General features: G+C 37.7%; 1 protein-coding gene across 8 annotated transcripts in view; it reads left to right on the top strand.

The window, feature by feature from the left end:
* The window catches only part of col7a1 (collagen, type VII, alpha 1), a 58,993-nt gene that overhangs the window by 29,288 nt on the left and 13,226 nt on the right, over positions 1-16,479 (top strand). For 7 of the 8 annotated variants that reach the window (XR_009271701.1, XR_009271702.1, XM_058778900.1 and 4 more), the window contains exons 47-87: positions 73-108; positions 216-251; positions 344-379; positions 566-637; positions 863-922; positions 1,113-1,148; positions 1,272-1,352; positions 1,772-1,807; positions 1,895-1,939; positions 2,024-2,095; positions 3,078-3,122; positions 3,228-3,263; positions 3,371-3,412; positions 3,499-3,579; positions 3,657-3,692; positions 3,952-3,987; positions 6,113-6,193; positions 6,285-6,320; positions 6,441-6,512; positions 6,620-6,664; positions 7,364-7,399; positions 7,495-7,530; positions 8,245-8,349; positions 8,476-8,541; positions 8,771-8,806; positions 8,890-8,925; positions 9,037-9,075; positions 9,161-9,196; positions 9,291-9,413; positions 9,660-9,869; positions 10,012-10,047; positions 10,302-10,346; positions 10,465-10,578; positions 11,098-11,169; positions 11,262-11,306; positions 12,394-12,429; positions 13,964-13,999; positions 14,072-14,116; positions 14,306-14,338; positions 14,472-14,534; positions 14,887-14,922. Coding sequence is in view for 6 of the 8 variants with exons in the window: in XM_058778900.1 (XP_058634883.1) it covers positions 73-108; positions 216-251; positions 344-379; positions 566-637; positions 863-922; positions 1,113-1,148; positions 1,272-1,352; positions 1,772-1,807; positions 1,895-1,939; positions 2,024-2,095; positions 3,078-3,122; positions 3,228-3,263; positions 3,371-3,412; positions 3,499-3,579; positions 3,657-3,692; positions 3,952-3,987; positions 6,113-6,193; positions 6,285-6,320; positions 6,441-6,512; positions 6,620-6,664; positions 7,364-7,399; positions 7,495-7,530; positions 8,245-8,349; positions 8,476-8,541; positions 8,771-8,806; positions 8,890-8,925; positions 9,037-9,075; positions 9,161-9,196; positions 9,291-9,413; positions 9,660-9,869; positions 10,012-10,047; positions 10,302-10,346; positions 10,465-10,578; positions 11,098-11,169; positions 11,262-11,306; positions 12,394-12,429; positions 13,964-13,999; positions 14,072-14,116; positions 14,306-14,338; positions 14,472-14,534; positions 14,887-14,922 (2,304 nt within the window). In the remaining 2 variants the exon portion in view is untranslated. Of the gene's footprint in view, positions 1-72; positions 109-215; positions 252-343; positions 380-565; positions 638-862; positions 923-1,112; positions 1,149-1,271; positions 1,353-1,771; positions 1,808-1,894; positions 1,940-2,023; positions 2,096-3,077; positions 3,123-3,227; positions 3,264-3,370; positions 3,413-3,498; positions 3,580-3,656; positions 3,693-3,951; positions 3,988-6,112; positions 6,194-6,284; positions 6,321-6,440; positions 6,513-6,619; positions 6,665-7,363; positions 7,400-7,494; positions 7,531-8,244; positions 8,350-8,475; positions 8,542-8,770; positions 8,807-8,889; positions 8,926-9,036; positions 9,076-9,160; positions 9,197-9,290; positions 9,414-9,659; positions 9,870-10,011; positions 10,048-10,301; positions 10,347-10,464; positions 10,579-11,097; positions 11,170-11,261; positions 11,307-12,036; positions 12,073-12,393; positions 12,430-13,963; positions 14,000-14,071; positions 14,117-14,305; positions 14,339-14,471; positions 14,535-14,886; positions 14,923-16,479 lie in introns of all 8 variants that reach the window. The other variant, XM_058778898.1, reaches the window with a different exon arrangement.

The following is a 16,479-nucleotide window of genomic DNA, read 5'->3' as shown; positions in this document are numbered from 1 at the left end:
CACAAGCCATGTGAAAATGCATGCATCCATGACTGTACATGCATGTTGTCAATTATTTATATGTGCCTTCAGGGATTTCCAGGGAGCAGTGGCCTTTCTGGAGAAAAGGTAAGTTAAGATTTCAGCATTATTCTCAGATATCTACTTTGTTTTATTTTGTACTTGTACTGTAATTTCATTCATTTATTTATTTATTTGTCTCTGTCTGCTTTAAGGGTGCTGACGGTGAAAAAGGGCAACCAGGAATCTGTGTAAGATCATAATATTAATGTTTTCAAATTCATATGAACATTTCATTCATTTGTTATGGTCCTCTTGATATTTTTCATTGTGGCTTTTTTAGGACTGTCAAGGTTCATTTGGGAAGAAAGGAGAGCGGGTATGACTTTTGGGAACAATGCGGAGACTCTGTCTATGTCAGATAACAGTATTTCTGTTTTATTCTTATGTTAAGTCCTTTTTTATATTAACATTCAAATGGTACAAACCCACTCAAATCTGATTCTTACTGTTGAAGTTCCATTCAACACTTCAACTATTTTATCTCTTCTTTTTCTTCCTTTAGGGTGAAAGGGGCCTCCCAGGTCCTGAAGGCAGTAAAGGTGGTAAAGGAGATGCAGGACAAAAAGGGGAAAGGGTGAGTTTTGTGAATGAATGAAGGTGTTCATCTGGGAAATGTCTGACTGGATGTGATAGTGAGGACATTTTAAAATAGAAATTACACTTACTTTCACATTGAGTTTACTTTATCACACATACTTTTGAAATAAAAGCTTTTATTATTATCATTAATAAGATTAATTTCAAGGTACATCTGAAATTGTGAAACCGTATGATTGGAACTTTCTAATCTATCCCACAGGGTACCCCTGGAGCAGGAGAGCCTGGCCAACCTGGACCTAAAGGGGACCAGGGTGATCGGGTAAGTTTGTCTTCATACACTATATAAACTATATTTGCATTTCCAGATGGAAAAGCCAGAGTTTATAAGGCAGTAGAAGTATTACGGTAAAACTTCAGTTTTAGGCTTTGGTTTTGCATAATTGAAATACAGAATCAGCTGCTTTTGTATAAGTCATAATATTTAACACACTGCTTATTTATTTAAACAGGGTCTCACTGGATTGTCTGGAAAACCTGGTGCGAAGGTAAAGTAAAAACCGTCTCTCTCACTGCAGTGACTCCAGAGCATATGTTCATGCAAATGACTCAGCATAAGCCTGAATAAGTTGTCATACATTGCACCCTTTTTTTTCTCTATGCGACTCTAGGGCAGTCAAGGTGACGCAGGGGAGAGAGGGGAGGCAGGAAATTCTGGTCCACAGGGGCCCATGGGCCCCAGAGGGAAGGATGTGAGAGTCTGCACCCGTTTATACATGAACACAGGACTCTACTAAAAGCTGCTTCTAACAACTTCATCTGAAAATAATGCTCATCAGCTAACATTTTTGTTAGGCTTAAGTGTGTCACCCTTAACATACCAGGTGTTTTGAAAGTTACTGCTCTGTCGACTTTAGCATTATAATTAATCTGCTTTGGTAATGAGATTTATTCAGTGCTTTAACTCTTTCTTGTTTTTCTTCTAACATCTTTCTTTCTTACTGAAGTAACAAGTAGTCAAGGTAATCCTTGTCTTCAGATTCTGCTCCACACTTGCTTAAAGCTACTGTATTTGTACATCATTCATGACATTGTAATTATTTAAGTGCGTAATTAACATAGCTAAGATAACTATTGTCAGGAAGTCTGATCTGTTATTTTATTTCTGTAGGGACTAAAAGGAGACAAAGGAGAGGATGGCATTCCAGTGAGTTTTTTTTTTTTTTCATCATTCCTGTATTTGTGAGTATGTTTGTGTTTTGTATGTGATGTTGCTCTGTTTCTCTTGTCTCAGGGAGAATCAGGGTTGGCGGGTAAACCAGGGGAGAGAGGTCTAAGAGTGAGTACTCAGATTTGTTATCTGATGTTGTGAATCATTGTACTATTCCAGCTACATCCTAACAGTGGTGCTTTAATATTCCAGGGACTGCCAGGTCAACCAGGTCAACCTGGGCTAAAAGGAGACACGGGTGATCCAGGGGAAGATGGAAGAAATGTAAGACATATAGCTACCTAAATGTATTTCAGCAGAATTTTTTTTAGAATTTAGTTTTTCTTTAAAAAAAACTGAATGAAAGAAATTATGAAAGAATTAAATGAAATTACGTTAATACAAACTACAACATAAAATCACAGGGAATATCAATAGAACATATATTACAATAGATTAATAGTGAAACAGGAATTTTTAGATTCCCATTTTGTCAGAAAATATAATTTCTTTTTATATCCTTTATTTGTAATTGCTATGAAATTATATATGGTTCTTCGTATATAATAACCTGCAATCCGAAGTGGTGGCTTCTGCCGCTGCTATGAAGAATCACTCTCAAAGTCGTGGGGTTTTGATGCCAGAGTATAGACTTCATTATCGGTAATAATGAAGCCTGAGAGACCCTGCAGTGAATCTTCCGAATCTGGGTTTGCATCCTCTTATATACAGTTTTTTCTCCTAAGGCGTGTTCAATGCATTTCCTATATCATTATTGTTTACCTCTTTTGGATGTGCTTCTCCATATGTTTCCTGGAGCAGACAATAGGCCCCAATTTAAGTAAAAGGAAGAGACCCTCTCATGTCAGAACAGGATGTGCCACTTTACCTTAAACCATACTTTTGCACATTCCATTCTTCTGCAGACCTCTACACACGCAGGCAGATACAATTTTATAATAGTAGAATACCTTGATACATAAATGGCTATATTCACATTAGTTGTACTTGATTCATTTATATTTTGATTAATAAAACTCTTCGTCATCCTAAGAGCTCATCATATTGAAATCCAGGCCCATGACCCCAAAACTAATGTTTTATTGGATAATGAATTTATTGGATAAACAACCATATAGTTAAAAACATCAACCTTGCCTTTAAATAAAACAACACCGGATCAACGCTGCAAGCTATTCAGGACTATTGGTTTAGATTACTGAGTTATTTTTGTCTAGTCATGTGATCGGTGCTTTGCTGTGTGCAGGGTACCCCAGGTCCCAGCGGACCAAGAGGCACAAAGGGAGAACAGGTGAAATATCAGAAACTTCTCACTCAACACAAATTCACTCATGTTTGGACCTCCACACAAACACTGAAAGTGTCATCTAACTATTTTTATTATGGGTCATTGTAGGGAATACAAGGTCCCCCTGGGCCACCTGGTGATGTGGTATGTTTTTAAGTCATTATCGTCTCACTGGACTTTTTTTCTACACCTCCTGTTTATTTAATTAACCTGTTGTTTTTGAAATCTTTTGAATTTTTTCATTCTGTTAGACATCTGGAGAGAAACAACTGAAAGGTGACAGAGGAGAAAAGGTACAGTAAAATGTTCATAGTGTTTAAATTCTCTCTGCCATGCCTATTCTGGTTTTGCTATTGTTATACTCTTGTTTTAACACCAGGGAGAGGCAGGTGACCCAGGGGAGCATGGGGCTAAAGGCCAAAAGGGTGAAACAGGAGCTTCAGGCCCGCCAGGACCAAGTGTAAGTCCGTATGGTGATCAGACAGTATGTGTGATTGGTAGTAATGTGATTTGTATCTTAACCTATTTGTTTTTTAGGGTCCTGAGGGGCTGCGGGGGCTACCAGGAGCCAGAGTAAGAACCTCCTACTGCTTTATTTAGACATTTCTTTGATCTGTATGTGTATCTGTTTGTGTCTGTCTCTGTGGCAGCATACACAATGTAAATGTAGCGATATACTTAATCCCATTCAAACACGCAGTTATTTAGCACAGTGGCAGCTGAATTCATTCTAAACATGATTTCTCATTAAATCTCCACTGTAGTACCACACCAGGAGTCATTATTTTTAATAGCAGATTGTACATCTCATTCTGGTCTCTGTTTATTCTAGGGTGACCCGGGCGATAGGGGCAGTCCAGGAGACAAGGTAAGAGAGCCAGTTTTCTCGGTTTACTGTGGGACATTTTCTTGAGACTATTAACATGACCACAAGACATGAAATACAAAACATATTTAGCACAACAAACATTAAAAACATTGTCAAAAATCTGCTTTGTTTGAGTGACAGATTCTGACAGGAAGTTGTATTAGCCTAAAGATTAGGAACTGCACTACTTAATGCAAAGGCTGAAGGATCAGTTTTATATTTGGGTGGTATTCTTTCGGCACCTCACGATTCGATTAAATTTTGATTCAGGAAATCATGATGCGATTACTAAACAATATTTGATGCATAAATTTTTCAACAGTGCCTTTTAGCCGCAGATCTTTTTAAATAAATCATGCATTAGACCTAGAGCCTTTCCGACATACAGTATGTGGAAGCTTTGGGTTGCTTAAGGCTTCTCTGTTAGAATTGACAGACGTGAACAGGCTGTTGTTCCTCCAGCTCCAGATGGACACATGGAATATGTTTTTTTAGTGTCATGTTTCTGAAAAATTTAATTTGAGTGTGGCATATTTTTTTATAACACTTGTTTTACAGAAAGAAAAAAGAAAAAAAAACTGAAAAAAAGCTAAATTAAAATTCTTATTATGATTATTGTTCATTTTTATAATTTGTTCATTTAAAGTATTCTAGGAATTATTTTTTTCCTAGCCCTAATAACTATGATCAGTGTCTAGCTTAATCACCGTTGAGCAAAACATTTATTCAAAAACTTCTAAATATATTTATGTTAAAAAAACTGCATTTATTTTATCAAAATATATTAAAAACAGTAATAGTGTGAAATATTTTTATGCCATTTATAATAATTTTTATTTTTACATTTTTATAATTATAAAATGTAGTTTATTCTTGCGATGGCAAAGCAGAATCCTCAGCAGCCATTACTCCAGTCTTCAGTGTCACATGGTCTATCAGAAATCAATCTAATATGCTGATTTGGTGCTCAAAAATAATTCTTATTATTATGATCAATGATGAAAACAGTTGTGCTGCTTCATATTTTTCTGGAAACCGTAATACATTTTTTCAGCATTCTTTGATGAATAGAAGAAAATTCAGAAGAACAGCGTTTATTTGTAACAGATTTTTTGTAACTGTCAAAATCTTTATTGTTACTTTTGATCAATATAATGCATTTTTGCTAAATAAAAGTATTAGTTTCTTTAAAAAAAAAAATCTTGCTGACCCCAAATAAATAGTTAAATAGTAGTGTATATTGTAAGTCTTTTTTAATGAGAAGCAAGTACCGTCAATTACTTTTTGAATGAGGCATCTATAAAGTAAGCAGCTTCCTTAAATATCTCTTCAAAAGCAGGTGTAAACACCCCTGCAAAAATCATTCTATTTTAGAGTGCAGCAATGACAATATTTTGAAAGTGAGTGTCATACAGCGGTAGACAGCTGAAAAATGGCTGAAATGGTACAACTGGCTACAGTAATCAGTGTAAAGTATAAATATAACTGCTTAGTCATGGATCTCTCTTTACTGCAGAAGCTGTGACACACTTCGTTATGTCAGTTTTTACCTCTTGGGGTTTTAAATAGCAGGTCTCACCAGCGCTGAAATTATTTGTTATTGGCTGTCTGCGAGACTGTTTAATCTTTGTTTAACATTTGTGCTACAGAATTGAAACAAGGCTTTGTTTCGCAGTGGGAGGAAATGAGAAAACAAGATCTCACTAATGTCTGGAGGAATATTGTAAACCATGTTGAGGCTTTCTGCTTCCTGTCAGAGAGACGTATAGCCAATTAGTTTATATCTGACCCTTGTATATTTGTACCAGTCCTCATCTAATTTATCCTTTTGATCTCTGTTCCTTTCATAATCATTGTGTGTAGGTTTCTTCATTGATTTTATTACATTAATTAAGCTGATGACTGCTGCTTTTGGCATGCGTATGTGTGATGCTGTCAGAAAGGTGTTATTAGTGACAAAGATTGGATCTGGCAGTCAACCCGTTCTCATTATTATTCAAGTTGGTGACGTCCCAATGCGGAGAAAAGTGAAATTGATTTGACAATGATGTTGAGTGTTTTTTGTGTATGTGTATGTGACTAGTTAATATTGATCATTTCTGTATATGTTCACATGCGTGTGCAGGGAGAAAGAGGAGGGGCTGGTTTGGATGGACGACCCGGTCAGGATGGGAAACCTGGGCCGCCTGGAACTCCTGGATTACGGGTCAGGTTACTTCAATCCTTTCGTCAACTTCATATTCTAAGGATCTAATCAATCAATCTGAATCCTGCTGTAAATGTTTTTGGTTTTGTAGGGTGACCCAGGAAAACAAGGGGATCCTGGAAGAGATGTGAGTACTCCTGTCTCTCCATATGTCAAATAATTTCTTTGTTGCATCGTGATGTTGCCACTGTTTGCTGCAACAAATCAATCCAGTTTTTAATCTGTTTAACATTTAATTGTTCACTAGGGCTTGGCGGGACTAAGAGGGCCTCAGGGGCCTCCAGGACCACTTGGGCCCCCAGGAGCTAATGGCACACCTGTGATTAATAACAGCTTAATCTGTGGAAATCATTTAGCCATACAAATTCACATACTGGAGCATAAGCACATGTTATCACATCAATGTAATGTTATGCTTTATTTCAGGGTAAAGCAGGGGAGGATGGTAAACCAGGACTGCCTGGAAAACCTGTATGTACTGATATAATCTTAATGAACACCCAACATCCTTTTAGAAACCTTTGTTGATATACTGTGTATCAGTAGAATGTGTTAATTTCCAAGCCAGCACTTAAATCCCGAGGCTTTTCTTTTGTTATCAAGGCTCAATCTGGAATGCAGCATGCAAACTCGTTCCAGTTTAGTAACCACACCACAGCCCTTGTCCTCCATAAACGAGACAATTAAACCATCCTGCTGATAATACATCACCCTCTTAGCAGCCTAATGAGCTTTCAGTGGGTGGTAACTCTGCCTAATAAATGCTTTATAGTTGAAATATGTGAGGAGTTTCAGTCAGCCGTGTACAAATGTTCGGTTAACCTGACTCAGATAGATTATGCCGCTGGAGCTGAGTTTACGCTAAATGCGCTCGTCCTGCAGTTTCTTCTGATTTACTGATCACAACCCTGAACCAGCTGTGGTAATTGCAGGAGCTATATTGGGCTGGATGGCACCCGTCACATATCTGTAATACGAGGCTGCGTGTCGCACGAAGCGTTTAGAAGAGAAATTACTGCTTGAATGAGTCGCACAAAATTACAAGAGTTCTCATACCAAAACAGGAAGAGCTGATTACAGGAAGTCTTGATTACAGAAATTATGAAAACGCGCCTTGCACTCATCCAGATGTCTGTGTTTAATGCCTCGTTTTCTATCAAACTTTTTCAGGGCGAGGATGGCGTGCCAGGAGAGGATGGTCGAAAGGTAATAAAACACCTATTGCTGAAAGCTTGTGTATGATTGCATTGTCATTTTTGATAATTAGCCTCTGATCGAATCTGGTTATGCCTTCTTTGCAGGGAGATAAAGGAGAGTCGGGGCCTGCTGGAAGAGATGTGAGTCTCTTGTCTTTATCTTCCTGATCATCCTGTTCTCACTCTCTTCCTGCCTTTCACAACACAAGGCAATTCCATCACAGCTTATCATACTCTGCACTATGTAACACTTTCAAAATATACATTTTAAGGCTTCTCTGACAACTGTTATGGAAAATGTTATTATTACCATTATGTGGATTTCATTCGCTATGTGGCATCAAAGATAAGCATGTAGCAGGTTTGTAAAGGCTGTTCTTGTTTCTAAGGGCTCCCTGATAATGTTTCTTTTTGTACTCCTTGTCGGTACCTGCTGTATTCTTCCTATGTTTTGTGGCCATGTGACTCAATGTACTCAGAATTTGTTGTTTTCTGTGATTCAGTCCATGTCATTATGTCTCTTTGCCCTTTTTACTCGCTTTTTGCTATTTGTGAGCTAATTTTCCCATCAGCACAAATCAGATTTGTTGTTAAATGGATGTTTTCAATCGTAGAAACACACTCGCAAACATGTACACACACACACTCTCACACGCATTTTAAATGCGTGAATGCTCTTCTTCCTGTGCTTGATACTGAGTGCAGTCAGTAATTATGAGTCAGCAGCCTTATGGGAGAAACTCTTCACTGATGAGTTTATTTGATGTGCAAATTTATGCCCATTAATTAAGAAATTAATTTGTATCATGGTTATTTCTCTCTTCTCCCTCTCTCTCTCTGTTTCTCTCTCCTCAGGGTCGAGATGGGTTGAAAGGTGATCAGGGCATTGCAGGACCTATTGGCCCTCAAGGTTCCATTGGACCCCCTGGAGTTCCTGGAAATGTCGGACCACCAGGACCTGTGCGTTTGTGTTTGTGCATATGTTTGATTTTAAATAGACTGCTACTCTGTTTATCACATTCGTATTCTGGAGGATGCTAAATTTATGCAAACAGCTGTATATCTCAATCTTTTTATTTTTTTCAGGTGGTGTATGTTAAAGGGGAGCCAGCAACACCTATTCCAGGCCCCCTGGGCCCTCCAGGAGCCCCTGTAAGTAACATCTACCACTGCTGGCTCTACAGCAGTAAAAGTCAGTTGTAAAAGACTATGTATTTTTGCTTTTTAAAAAAAATCAACTCCTACATTTTCTTCGAAATTGTGAAAATCTTGTTTAGTTAAGCCCAAGTACATACATTTAAATGCTGTTTGAATGAAATACAGACAAAATGAGTGCTGCTATGAATTGTGACTTTCATATGCATTGCTTTTTATCAATCAGGGAGTACCTGGTGTTCCAGGAGCTGCTGGACAAAGAGTAAGTTTGTCTGTGTGTGTGCAAGTAAATATGTTGCTCTGTTTTGTATCATGATGCAAGTTATAATAATGTGACCTTTGTAGGGGGAGAGAGGTCTGCCAGGCTTGAAAGGAGATGTGGTGAGTGTGTTTTTACGAATGTGTATTTTAGTGGTCACTGCTCTCAGAGCTGACATAAGGCAGTTCTCTCAGCATACCTGACTGTAATAATTCAACTCTTTCGATTGACAGGGTGATCCAGGAGAGGATGGCAGACCAGGAACTGTAGTGGTAAGGAAAACGCTCACGCACACAGAGTCACACATGCATGGCTGGCAAGATGACTAATATTGTTTTCTCCCCTGTTTTGTGATAGGATGTGAAGAGAGCTTTGTCAGAATTTGGCATTGAGGTACTGAGAAATTTATCAAAATGATTGACAGAGTTTGTATGTAGATGTACATGTCACCTTCTCCCCTGTTCTCTGCATACACTTTCCATTGCAGGTCAGAGAACTGAAACTATTAGTTGATGACAGAAGCAATCTGGTATCAAAGTTGAGCGAATTGACGGAGGGAAAGAGGGGAGAAAAGGGAGATGTCGGAACCAGAGGCCCTCCAGGAGCAGATGTGAGTTACAATCATGCATATGAGCGACAGAATGGTTTCTGGTAGCTTAATAGTTGGATGAGTAGTGTGTCATGGTAACTTTTGCCATTAAGATCATGCAAAAACTCACTGGGCGCTGACCATGGTACTGAAACATATTTCTGGTTAGAAAATGTCAGTCAACTCTATAATTTCTTTCCTGTCTCATCCTCGCCTCTTCTTTCTTTTTTAAACCTTGTTCTCTCTTCCTTGCATACTGGCTTTCAGGGTGCAAGGGGTTTTCCGGGTGAACGAGGTGTCAAAGGAGAGCACGGTGAGAAAGGGCCTCCTGGCCCACAGGGTCCTCCAGGCAGGGCAATTGGAGAAAGAGGCCCAGAGGGTCCACCAGGACAGGCAGGTGAACCCGGAAAGCCAGGAATACCAGGAGTACCAGGACGAGCCGGTGAACTTGGAGAAGCTGGCAGACCTGGGGACAAGGTAAAGAGAAAAAGAGCATTGGTATTTTGTTACAATAGCCGTTTTACATCTTTTAGGAGATAAGGAGTTGATTAAAGAAAACTCTTGATATCTTGATATAAAGTTATTGTAGAAATGAGATAAAAATTTGTCTTTGTTGCAGGGGGGAAAAGGGGAAAAAGGGGACAAAGGGCCAGCTGTAAGTACCATTACTATAATTCATGCATGCTCACGCAAGATCCAAAATTAACTTTGCCTCACTTGCTAATGGCAGTTGAATTAAAAAAGTGCTCGAGCAAAAATAAATAAATAAATTTATTTTGCTGGTGCATTTTCTTTCACAATATATGTATAAAGTGTAATTTCTGACCAGAGAATTTTGTTTGTGTACGGTGCTTGGTGTGTGTTCAAACCCTACTTTCTTGTTTTTCATATGGAATTCTCTTTTTTTAGGGTCCGGCTGGATTGCCTGGCCTAGGGGGGCCTCCAGGACCAAAGGTAAAACAAAATTAAGCTCAAATTTGTAGTGCACTAAGGAAAGTTGAGAATTGAATTTTGTCAGTTTTGTGTTTACTAACATATTGAGCATGTGTGTGTGTGTGTGTGTGTTTTTAAGGGGGATTCTGTCTCCGCTCAGAGTGGTTTGCCTGGTCCAAGGGGTCTTCCAGGCCCCCAAGGTATCAGAGGAGAGGCTGGTCCAGTAGGACCTCCTGGAACTACAGGAGAGAGGGTGAGGGTTCTGAAACATTTATCAGAGTCCTTAAAAAGCCTTAGATTTAGTTGTATTATATTTAAGGCGATAAAAAATCTTAAATGGTACAAGAAATTCTTAATTATGATTTGAAGAAGACAAGAATTGCAGTATAGCTTAATGTGACATTTTAACTTCAAAAGGCTATGATTTCATTGAAGAAATTTGAGCACTGCACCTTTCAAAGTCAGGTGTTGCTGCTTTGTGTACTGCGATTACCATGGAAACCTCTATATTTCTGTCGTTCGAATGTACCTCCTGCTGGCAGAGTATGAATGTGCATTTTCAAAAAGCCAGTCTGCTGTTTTTGTTCAGACCAAGGAAAATCCACCCAGAGTTGTAAATGTGAACTGGTGTAGGTCTTAAAAAGGTCTTAAAAAGTCTTAAATTTGATTTAAATAATCCTGCAGATACACTGTTTATATGTGTGGCAGCATGCTACCTTATAGGTTTGTGACCTTAGTTGACGATCTGATCTGTGATGTGTCCCTCTCACAGGGCTACACAGGTCCTCGTGGGGAGAAGGGAGACAAAGGAGCCAGTGGAGAACGTGGAAAAGATGGCTTCCCAGTGAGTATACCCTTTTACTGGGCTTAACTGACAATAGAACTTAGTTTCTATTTATTTAATTTTACAATAAAACTGTGGTACTTTTATCTTAGGGAAGTCCAGGAGAGCCAGGAAAACCAGGGCTGGATGGGAAGCCGGTGAGAAACAAATTCCAGTGGCTATGTTGCCAATTTATTATTAAAATGAATTTTAATTGCTCTATGTCTAATTAATGTTGTTATTGTTTGATGTTTGCTAAGGCAAGCATCATTTTAGTTTTGCTCATACTTATTAGATAGATACACCAAGTATTAAACTTTGGTGTGTAACTTATTCCACACCATTTGTAGACAGTGTGGCTTGTTGTGGAGAATTGTGCTGTTACTTTTTTAAGTGATGTGACAGTTTTTGTCTGGTGTATGATAAAACAGGCAAAAAAATGGTCACACAACCTGGAACTGTAAATGATACTGAGAGACCTGATACTTATTTATGAACCAGAATGTCCAGAATGTCCTTAGCACAGGCAAGCATCACCTTCCGATGATGCCTAATGCATTCCTATGATATAACAATCATGCACATTGACCTACTGTAATTACGACAAACCACAGTAAGATGACCAGAGAACGGTGAGTCCCACAAATCTCACTGACATTTGTGAACTCTGCAGAGCTTTAAAATCAGATTGAAGTTTTAAGTCCTGACTGCTTTTCATGACTTACTGTGATAGATAAGTCAACTACAGTATATAGTATCGTAGTAGCCATACATTATGAAAACATGCTGCCACTCATGAAATGGAGATGAAAAGAGAGTTTAGCATTAGTGGGGAAGAGGAGAGTTTTGACTCTCACTCACACATTTATTTATTCTCCTCTGGAGCAGGGTTTGAAGGGACCGGCCGGTCCACCAGGCCTACCTGTGAGTAACATCATCCCAACATGGCAGCCTCTCTTAGGCTTGCCATTGTAGGAAAGCCTGGGGATTTGATGCGAGTACTAGGGCTTGCTGTGAGCACTAGCTGACTTCCTTTGCCTGAGGCTCCATAGATAAACAACACAGAAGTAACAATGCATCACCGCTTCTATCCGCTAACCACTCTGTCTCCTCTTTTCCTCCTCCACTCCTTTTTGTAATCCCACTCCCTTCAACTTCTAATTCCACTCCACTTGAAATTTGGACCATCACACCTCTGCTCTCTCTACTCTTCCTGTCCCTCCATCCCTTCCTTCTTCTCTCTAGGGCTTGCCTGGGTTCCCAGGAGTGCTGGGCAGACCGGTAGGTTTTCTGTGGCTGAGATTGTAGGCTGCTTTGCTAACATTGGGAAGGGGGCTGTCCTTGTCTCTGTAGTTTGTTTGTGTGTATTTGTGCATTCATGTATGTCTGTTAGATATTTGAGTGAGTTTGGAAGTATATAGTATGTTTTATGTCTCTGTGAGCAATGTGAATATTTTTTATATCACAATATTACTACCATTCAAAAGTTTGGGGTCAGTAAGGTTGTGTTTTTTTCTTTTGAAAGAAAGAAATAATACTTTTATTTAGCATGGATGTATTAAGTTGTACAAAAGTGACAATAAATACATTTAATATATTGCAAAATATTTATATTCAAATAAGTTCTGTTCTTTTGAACCTTATATTCATCAGAGCACAACTATGCTTGCTGCCATAGACGGTGTTAACGAAAAAACATTAGTTTCATATGTAATTGGTTCCACAGTGTTTGCTGATTTTCAGTTTTGTATCCACCTTTTTCTTGCTGTAAAAAGGGGCGTGGCTATTTGTAAATTCTATGGGTCTAGCTTCTGGTCTCATCCGCATCCAGCTATTTTTATCAGTACAAAACTGTTTGTTTTGCTGCTTGATATTGAAAATTGGTGTGTCTTACCATATTATTTTAATGTATTATCTTAATTATAAACACTGGTTTTTAGTGCAAACAGTTTTACCATTTACTGAACCGGAAGTCTCACCCATAGGCTTACTTCTGCATTGAAGAAAAAGGTGGATAGGCCTACCTAGTCTATTTAAATTTTGTGTAAGTTATTTGTTATTTTATATTAGGTATAGCCTATAGGATGGTGTATTTTGATTCGTTTTGTTAATAAAAGTTCTATGATTTTTATATAGGCTAAGTTGAGTTTGAAGTTGTATTTTGTTGATGCTTGAATGAATGGCGAATTGCCGCTAAAAAGTGAAAGTAAAATGCACACCCTGCTTTTACATGCTATTTAAAAGTGAAAGAAAGCGTGAAAAAGAGGGGAACCCCATCCCCCCCAACCACCCCCATGGTACTACTGGTGTTGTTACACGTCGATTAACTGGTGGGGAAATTTCCTCACCATCACAACCCTACTGTTTTTACCATTGATAATAGTAAGAAATGTTTCTAGAGCACCAAATCAGCATATTAGAATGATTTCTGAAGGATCATGTGACACTGAAGACTGCAAAATTCAGGTTTACCGTCACAGGAATAAATTACATTTTTAAATACAGCAAAATAGAAACAATTTAAACAATTTTACATTGTAATAATATTCACAGTATTACTGTATTTTTGATCAAATAAATTCAGCCTTGGTGTGCATAAGAGAATTCTTTCAAAAATATTTTACAGATCTTACCGAACCCAAACTTTTGAAGTAGTGTATGTGTGCAATGTTTGTACAGTCTTTGTCAGAAGTACAGTTTACAGTATGTCTGTCCGTTCAGAGCTTGTGTGTGCTGTTTATATGTGCATGTGTGTATCTGTGTGCTTCATATTTGTATCAGCCTGCTATTCATACCAAATGTGTATTTTGCACAGGGGAATCCAGGAGAACCAGGAATAAGAGGACCAACCGTACGTATATTCGGTTTAATGAACATACTCACATTAAAAATCCTTTTTCTAACCTTTGGTTTGATATTTCAGGGACCGATGGGCGGAAATGGACCCCCAGGGGCTCCTGGTGTAAAGGTTAATGCTGCATTATTTGACATGGACCCTATAATTTTATTCATTAGCAGTCATTTTAAATCAACGATAACAGCATGAAAGTTATTTTGTCCCTATTTGCGTCCTGATATCCTCAGCTCTGGCATTGCAGATGCAAATAACACATAAAATGTGTGTGTGTATGTTCACATGTTTGTGTGTCATGTTTAGGGTGACCAAGGAGAACCAGGCATTGGAGTTCAAGTAAGTTTTCCAGCTGAGTAGCGATGAACACTTTGCTTCAGGCGATTTGATACAAAGCAATGTGTTTTTGGAGTTACATAACTAACCCACCAGAGTTTACTCACTCTTCAATCTTTCCTCTTCATTCTTCAAGGGCCCTCCTGGATCTCAGGGCAACAGAGGGTTACCTGGACCTCCAGGCACTCCAGGAGCAATAGTAAGATAAAAACGCAATATTGGAGTCATTCCAACAACTCAGAGGAGTTTGACCTCTGTCTCTCCACAGAGGTCATTAGACAATCTCTGCAGCTTCAGCTTAGAGCCTCTTCACATGCTCTGTTTCTCTGTGCCTTATTTATCCTTGACTCTTGTAGTCTTCAGTTTGCCCTTTCATTACAGAAAGCAAAATGTTTTTCCTCCTTGTGTAGGCCTATTTCAGCAGTTTAATATCAATGTACTGTTGATGTTCAATAGATCCTGTGTGTTTTCTATATACATATTGTTCTAGATAAGGGTGATTTATATTTGTAGGGAGTAGGGATGAATGCAGCATTTTCTAATGTTTGCAGGGACCACAAGGACCTCCAGGGCTTCCAGGACAAGTGGTGAGTAAATAAACATACAAGAACAACATATATTACAGAGCATATCAAATTATGAAAAATCCTCTTATTGCAATTTTCCCTCTTCAACTAATTGGTCAAATGGCGAAGGTGAGGCAATGCGTGGTTGAATGTTCGATCAACAAAAGACAAAAAGTGTCAGCTGTGTGAGAGCACTTGGCTTTGGATTTGAAAAGCAATATAGCTGTTTCACAGTGCAGTCAGAACTGCTTCTATGTGGTGCGAGAAAGATTGAAACTGAACCGCAATTCACTTTCTCGGATGGACACACTTGGTCTCGGTTGCGTTTGGTGCTGTTTGAGGCACAATCCAATTATGATATTGTGATGCATGTATCGCATGGAAGTGTATCATATTTTGCGATACTTTGCAATACTCGGACCTAGTTTATATGAAGTGCCTCTCTGTTCTCCTGTTCTTTTGCTAATACACATACATAAACATTTAATAAGTTATATACACACACACACACACACACACACACACACAAATATGCATACGTATACATATATATATATATATATATATATATATATATATATACATGCACACACACACACACACACATATATCTGCTGTTTATACATTCTCTCTGAGATTTAGAGCATGCATAAGCCTACTTGAGTGTATTTTTACTTGATTAATTGCTATAATTAATAGTGGATTAGTTGTTTACCGATCTAGTTCAAAATTATAGCCTAATTGAAGATTAGCTAGCAAATATCATTGCACCACAACAGTCAATATTCTAGTGGCAGAAACACTATTTTATTTTTATGTGATGCATTCAGTTGCTCTCAACTACAAAACACTCTTACAAACTTACTCTTTGAAACTGTATTTTTTCAGTTTGTATTAAAATATTGATTTTTTTAAACTCTTTTTTTATAAACAGAACATAAACACTTAAATATAATGTATTGATTAATAAATAAACTGAAACTGGTAGCTGTTTCTAGCAACAAATGTTGACATTAGTATGATTCAAACAATAAGGGAAAAAGGAGAAGGAAAAATTCAATAAAAAAAACATTTCAAGGAATACACAATATTCAGTTTTTATCTGCAGGAGTCATATTTAGTGCTGTCAAATGATTAATCGCATCCAAAATAAAAGTTTTTGTTTATATACTATATGTATGTGTACTGTATTTATTTATTATATATATATATATATATATATATATATATATATATATATATACACACACATACAGTATATATTGAAAATATTTACATGTATATGCATTTATATATTTATATTACTATATTTTATATTATATATAAATATATTTAATATATAAACATAGCATATTTTTCTTCAATATATACATGTATGTGTTTGTATTTATATATACATAATAAATATACACAGTACACACACATATTATATAAACAAAAACATTTATTTTGGATGCGATTAATCGTTTGACAGCAATAATTACCATGCACAGAAATGGATTTTGTTTGTGTTTGTGTTAGTGATAATAAAAACTGTTGTTTGCTGACAATGTGACTGTGAGGCATGGCACTTGTTTG

The sequence above is a fragment of the Onychostoma macrolepis genome, chromosome 06, assembly GCF_012432095.1.
Source record: "Onychostoma macrolepis isolate SWU-2019 chromosome 06, ASM1243209v1, whole genome shotgun sequence".
Classification (NCBI taxonomy): Eukaryota; Metazoa; Chordata; class Actinopteri; order Cypriniformes; family Cyprinidae; genus Onychostoma; species Onychostoma macrolepis.
Note: the sequence above shows the minus strand (reverse complement) of the source record. Positions and strands in the feature narration are given on the sequence as shown.